The 7,500-nt window shown below is 49.9% G+C and overlaps 1 protein-coding gene across 4 annotated transcripts in view; it reads right to left on the bottom strand.

Annotated features, from left to right (window-relative positions):
• LOC311339383 (band 4.1-like protein 1) overlaps positions 1–7,500 on the bottom strand; it is a 64,473-nt gene that overhangs the window by 28,200 nt on the left and 28,773 nt on the right. For all 4 annotated transcript variants that reach the window (XM_084464757.1, XM_084464758.1, XM_084464756.1 and 1 more), the window contains exons 2-3: positions 5,454–5,578; positions 4,768–4,935 (exon numbers count right to left, since the gene is read on the bottom strand). In XM_084464757.1, the coding sequence (XP_084320883.1) occupies positions 4,768–4,935; positions 5,454–5,492 (207 nt within the window). In that variant the 5' untranslated portion in view covers positions 5,493–5,578. The remainder of the gene's footprint in view (positions 1–4,767; positions 4,936–5,453; positions 5,579–7,500) is intronic.

A 7,500-nucleotide genomic window follows, 5' to 3' on the forward strand; every position in this document is an offset into this window, starting at 1 on the left:
CAAAGGTGTGAATACATACTGTACCTTATAGCGCTCATATTCTAGCATTAACGTCCCACTACGTTTGCTTTCTCCTTGAACATAATTCTATACTACACAGAATACTCTGCAATGGACTCACAAAGGAGTTAATGCTGATATTATACTATACGCTGTCATCCAAAGTGACATGTATCTATGTACGAACCAGTCCTGAAGAAGCAGGATTAGACATAAGGATTATTGCAGGTAGTCTGGGACCATTTGGGATCCAAACCAGAATATTTTGTTTCTGCGCCTTATTTTCTAGGACCAACCGGCGAAAATAATTTAGTCTTTTTGATCAATTCCTCAAAATGGCTGATGTTTCAACAACTGGCTGGATGATAAACTGAACTGCGGCTGGCACCTGCTTGTAGCTTGAACATCGTTTTATTGTGTAAATGTGTCTTCATTTCACCTAAGTGATCCAATTTGATGTTAACGGTGTGTTCTAGCTGACCGAAATCAACGGCCGACATATCTGCAAAACCGATGAGCGGCTCGCCAATTGCCCGGCTGCATTGACGTATTAATCAGCTACGATCGATGTCCCGTGATCGATTTCCAACTCCCTTACAGCTCCCATCCCCTAAATAGTCAGACATGAGCCAAAAAAACGAATTTGGTATGATCTTTATCTTAAAGTGAAGCAAAATAGGATCCAAAAAACCAAACACACTCCGAGCATTGACTGAATCGGACTGTCAGCAAACACAGCAGTCGAGACAGTTACGCAGCATTATTTGTCATTTGTAATAGTGGCAGTAACAGTAATTGTGACAGTAAGTGTTGCATAAGTAATACCAAACAATAAATAACCAAATAACCCGATGTAAGAATAAATATTACATCTGCCACACACATACACACACACACACACACTAACACACACCAACACGCACACGCACACATTTCCTAAGCTGCATTAAAAAACAATCTTGACGCTTGCATTTGGAAACACAGCTTCCTCCACCCTGGAGCCCAGTTTCGGCGGTGACAGGAAGATGGAGCAAATGGTTGCCAAGGAAACAGATACAGTTTTATCCCTCTTGTACTAAGAAGTTCCTTCCAAAATCACTTTGCTGTTGGGTAAACGTTGTAAGAAGCCTCGGTAAATACACACGGCAAAACCCTGAGTACAGGTCCTCCGCCGAGAGAGACGCAGAAAACAGGTTTATAGGTAATCCTAACCCACAGGTGGACAGGAAGTAGACTGAACCTTCTTTGCCTCTAAACATGTTCAAAGCTCACTACGTGGCACACACACATTTCATCCTGTGCGTTATTGTTTAAGCAGAAAAGGCTTTCAGGTCGGTGAGCTGACCTGAAACCAGAGGAAAGCAACCAAAGCAAACACACGGAACACGCCGTAGTGTAAAGAGCACGATAAGGACGAGGACGCTAGGTCTGATCGCCATCAGCATGACTCCACGGGGGAGAACACGACAGCAAAAGCAACGCCACTATCTATTTAGTGAGTGGCTGCAATCGCCGCCCCTTAGGTGCACATGTTTATGTTGGCAACAAGTACGCGGCCAAACGCAAACATCTTGCCGTTCACCCCCACAGACGTTCACAAACGCCCACACACTCCGTTGGGTCGTTATGGCCATTAGTGCCGGACGGCGAAATTACACACAAACAAATGGCCTGACGAGGCCAGACCAGGGAGCTGTTTCTCAGATCAGACTCATAACCTCCCAGTGCAGGCGTTCCCTGGAGACGAACCCAAAGGGCAGCGGGGGTGACGGACAGAATCTTAGCAAAACATTACAATGGACAAATGAAAAAGAGAGAAAATTGGGAAGCGGGGAATGAATCACCCTGTCTGGTGGCCTTGTGAGAAGAGCCACTTACCTCAACGAATCCCCACAGGCACACACACGCAGGCACGCACACACACACGCACACACACACAGGCACGCACACACAGGCACACACACACAGGCACACACGCACACGCACACAGGCACGCACACACAGGCACGCACACACACACACACGCGCACACGCACACGCACACAGGCACGCACACACAGGCACGCACACACAGGCACGCACACACACACACGCACGCACACACAGGCACGCACACACAGGCACGCACACACACGCACGCACACACAGGCACGCACACACAGGCACGCACGCACACACACGCGCGCACACACACACACACACACGCACACAGGCACGCACACACAGGCACGCACGCACACACACACACACACACACACGCACGCACACGCACGCACACACACGCACGCACACACAGGCACACGCACACACACGCACACGCACACAGGCACGCACGCACACACACACACACACACACACACACACACACGCACAGCCTGACACACCACATCTAACAGCACCACCCCCTACACCTATGAATCCTAACTTAATGAGCCCATGGATAGGTTAGTTCCGCTGGTGTGAGTGTCTCTTCCCCCGGGGAGGGGTAGGAGGGGTAGGAGGGGGCGGGGGGGGGGGGGGGGGTGCCATCCACCCCTCAGCTGCAGAGGCTGGAGCTCTGTGGAGTGGGGTCATGACTTGGCAAGGTTTAACATCCCACCCATGCAATTAAAGAAAGAAGGAAAGAAAACCAAGCAAGAGGGTGTGTGTGTGTGTGTGTGTGTGTGTGTGTGTGTGTGTGTGTGAGAGTGTGTGTCTGTGGGCATGTCGTGTGCTTGTTTGTGTATGTGTGTCACATGTGCATGCACATGTGCGTGTGTGTGTGTGTGTGTGTCTGTGCGTGGTTGTGTATGGTTGTGTGTGTGTGTGTGCATTGAGGGGTGTTAGTTCCTGTAGGCGCGGTCAGTAGAGGAGGCAGGGTCAGCACAAGGGTGTGTGGGCTCATTTGTCAGCTGATTGTTGTCGGGGGCCAACCAGAGCCCACCACTGTAAGGACAGGAGACGAGCCCGGAGGAAACGAACAGACGGACAGACGGGCCACGGCGTCTTTTGTCTCGGCCCTGATCTCCTCGCTGTGGAGGCAGCGCTGCGGTGCGGCGATCACACAAAAGGTCCCGCATTGTTCCTGCGGTGGAGCTGTGGTTGTGCAAGTGTAGCATTCCTCCTATCCTCACCTTTCCCCACCCTCAAGTTCAAAGACTCGCACACTAACGCATGTACGCACGCGCGCACACGCACACGCACGCACACACACACACACACACGCACACAGTAATGTTCAGGTGTCCAAGTACATAAACAATCACGACCACGCACACACAACCCACGTAAAACACTTACAGACACTCACGTGTACACAGTTGGTCATGTACAACGGCTCAGCGCAAACAAACAACACAAACGCACACAAGGTCACGCTCACTAGTGTGGAAACGTCCTGAGGGCAGAACGGAATCCTCGAGATCTTCAATTTTCTCCTCGACTGCATCTGGCTCTTAACATATCCACTCGTTAGATTTCAAAAGACAATTAGTCAGTAACCTCAGATGGAAGGCGATTCAGACGGTACAACGTCTGAGGTCGTCGGGGGGGGGGAGCCTAATCTCGAGCCTTAGAACATGTATCTGTGTGGATCCTCTGTCTGAACAAAAACGAATGCAGTGTCTGATTATAGGTGTGCCCAGCAAGAAACCTGATGGCTGGCTGTGTGGCTGGCTGGCTGGCTGTGTGGCTGGCTGGCTGGCTGTGTGGCTGGCTGGCTGGCTGGCTGTGTGGCTGGCTGGCTGGCTGTATGACTGGCTGGCTGTGTGGCTGGCTGTGTGGCTGGCTGTGTGGCTGGCTGGCTGGCTGTGTGGCTGGCTGGCTGGCTGTGTGGCTGGCTGGCTGGCTGGCTATTGATGAGCCAGGAGTCATTGAAATAGAAGCAAGGTCTCTTCCATTTTGGCCTCAGAGGTAGTGCAGGCTGACAGCAGCGCCGTGCTCTGATTGGTGTGTCTGGACAGCTCCGCAGAGGAGAGTCATCAGGCGATCTGTCATGTGACCCTTCCACTCACAACACCTCGTTTCAGACACGAAAATGTAGTCAATTAAGCCCCTAACTTCTCCCAGAACAAATGAAAAATACCTGTTTTTATGAGAGCCGTCGGCTCTCTAGTCTAGGTATTTGTTTACCTTTAATATGAGAATATAAGATAAGATTTTAATTCTATAACTTAGAGGTTTTTTTCAAATAATAGATCTGTATAGCACATGTTTTGTCTTACGCTGTGCCCCGTATAGCATCGATGCTCAGTGTCTCTCCTCCGTCTCATTTAAGTTCTCTGGTTGATCTGATCTGAAGGTTGCCCATGAGTGAGAATGGTCCTGTGCCGAGTCTGTCACAGAATCAATAAGCGGAGCTCCACTCCACCGTGTGTGTGGCGTCAAGGTGCAGCGCACACACCGCTCCAAACTCTGCACAACATGAAGCCGGGCTCACTCGGCGTAAATGCTTTTACAGAACCAGTTATCTTTCCCACATTGTTGTCATTGTGGGATTTCTGTCCCACTCAACCTATGAAATCCAATTAGAAGGCCACAAGCCCCAGCCCGTGTCACGGATGTGGTTCCAGCTCATCGGATCACAATGTCAAAGCAAAATCCGATTAGCGACTGTCCCTGGACCCTGACATTTAATCACGTCCCCTGTGATGGGTGGGATAAATATGCAACGGAGGTGATAGGTTGATACACTAATTGCCAATACACATAGGCTAAGACACCCAGAGGTAAAGTCCACGGTGAGGACCGGACTGCTCCAGAACACGTTTCCCCCCCCGGTGTGCTCACCTCCACCTCCCCTTCGTACACCGAGGAGTCCAGCAGGGTCACCTTGAAGGGCGCCGTCTTGTGGCGCTTGGAGCTCTTGGTTGGAGACTTGGGGTTGCGGCTTGGCGAGGTGAGGTCCGACATGTCGTCGGTTTCTCTGTGGTTGTCCGCGTGCTTGGAGTTCTGGTCCTTTGGGAGAGGAGAGAAGAAGAATCACACACTACGAAGACGCCAACAGAATAGAAGGGATGTTTTTTTTCGACTTTGTGCTCTAAATAAATGATATATTCTATGGTATTCTATGGTTCTATGGTATTTAATGACCTTTCCATAATTGAAATGGGGACAACAACATAAAATGAACACGGTAATGTGTTCTCAAGGCCATTTTCTGTTGTGTCTCAACCTATTTTGGTAGTCAACAAGAAACAATGTTCCTGGCTAGCAACTGTAATTATTGTGATTGGTTTAAATTGCGGTCAGATTGACCCGCAAGGATAAAATATGTTAACTTGTTTTTTTAGCTTGAAGATAAATTGAGGCATGAGAAAGTTTGTATTCATGTTAACAGTGACTTCGCTTCAAATATTCCACTTGTAGGGCATATATCCATTCATTTCATTCATTCATCATATCTGCATATAGCCATTAAAAGTAGATTTTGTATTACAAAACACAGGTTGATTTACCACTGGAGTATGCCTCACCTGATTGGCCATCTTGCTGTTGGAGGCAGAGTCCTGCATGTTCTCCACCGTTCCTATTGGTCACACTCCCCGGCCGCAATCCAATCCAGGGCCTGGTGCTGTTGCCGTAGCAAAGTACCGCCAACCTGAAGGAAATTAAAGAGTGTTGATTAGCAATCGACTCGCTTTGATGTTTTGTGCGCCTTCTGCTCAACGAAAAACAACAGTGGGACAATGCAAATAGCCTCAGGCCACAGGCGCCAGTTGGAGGAAGTCAGTGAGATGCCACAGGAAACAGCCACGCCTACAGAACACACAGAGCACCAGAACGGCGACAGTAGAGAACCAAGCCGCAGGTGCAGAACGACCCAACAGGCTAGTCTGGTGGTGGGTAGGGTGTCTGGCTGTTTACTCCTAGCTCAAAGGTTCCGGGTTCGAACCCCGAATGTCTGCAGTCTACAGTCTGGGCCGGGGTAAGACGCCTTTCTGCTACCTGCTCCTTAATGACGTAATCTGTCTAAAAGTATTCACTGTATGTGGTGTTGGAGAAAAGTGTCTTCTACGTGACATTATAGTAAACACACTACTCTACAGCTGACCACACCACCCACCTTCTAATTACTGCCTTCAGGATGGCATTTTAACCTCCCCCCCCCCCTCCCCTCCCTGCATCTGTATGTAATGTAATGTTCTTGTGCCTCTGAGGCTGAGCCCAAGGCTCAACAAATAAAGTTGTATTCTATTGTCTTCTAAACACTAGAACTACCAAATGACCAAACATAGCCATTTTGCTTAAAAACACAGGCAGGTGACCATGAACACGCTCACTACCACATGAATAAATCCAAGAGAAGGCCGTCATATGTTTCAGCCAAACCAAAACAACACCAACTACCGCCAAATGCAGTCACAAAATTTGCAAACACAGAAACACCCGAGGCCACACCCAATTACTAAGCACAGAGTCAAACACACTTATCACCGGGCTACACCTTTAGCAGAAAATGAGTCTCCTGTTTTTCGTCAAAGCCACGGCATTTGTTTTAATTATAAAACACCCTACAGAGCTAAGGATAATGATCTACCGCGCTAATTAAAATGTCTGTCGGAAACGCACGGCCCAAGAATTACAGATGAACCAAACAAAAGGGTTTGAGCAACTGGTTTGCCCCGGGGCTTCAACAACTGAAGTAGTAATGACTGAGGTAGCAACCCTTCGACACACCCCACCGTACATGTGGTCCCTCCAATGTTGGGTCTGTTAAAAGGAAAAGAAAAGGAAAAAAAAAGGGGAATCAGTCGCGAGGCAGTCAGTCGCGCAGTTCAATCCCACTCATGGCAGAGAAAGACGCGCCGCGGGTGGTATTTACAGTGTAGGCAGACGTGACGGGAGCTCAGAACCCACCGCCTCCAGCCTGTCCATCCCTGAGTATAATTGGATCTCCGTTTGACCCCTGTAGGCTGCAGGTCCAGACCGGCAAATCACATCAGAGTAATGCACTGAGAGAGAGAGGACGCTGGGCGGTGGGGCAGCGGTGAGGGAGGAGGGGGAGGAAGAAGAGGAGAAGGAGGAGGGGGAGGAGGAGGGAGGAGGGTGGAGGTCGTGGAACTGGCTGAGGCAGCATCGCAACCCGTCTGCGGAGGATCACGAAAAACGTCACCGATCAAAGGGGACTCGCGGCTGGAGGGCGCAGCGACGCTCGTGACGGCGAGGAAGCGAGCCTTCCCCACCGCAGGGTGGACGGAGTTAGCTCCATGTCGCTGCCGTACTACCCCCCCCCACCATCGCCCCATCTGTTCCCCTGCATCCCCGTACCAGCCCTGATGAGAACGGATGCCATTCTCCATCACAGTTGACCGTTTATCCGAAATGGCGTCCGAAAGATATCACAGCAGCAGTCTGTCCCAGGAGGTAAACCACCCATCTGGGGCATGACACACAGGCTTGGTGTGCAGATGTCCATGTGATTCAACGTGATTCAGGCATTTGGGCATCTGTTTGCAGGCGCACATAAACTCAAGATATTCTTGCCTACAAAGCACACCACAAAACTCATCCAATCTTGGT

The sequence above is a fragment of the Micromesistius poutassou genome, assembly GCF_964030765.1.
Source record: "Micromesistius poutassou genome assembly, chromosome: 2".
Taxonomy (NCBI): Eukaryota; Metazoa; Chordata; class Actinopteri; order Gadiformes; family Gadidae; genus Micromesistius; species Micromesistius poutassou.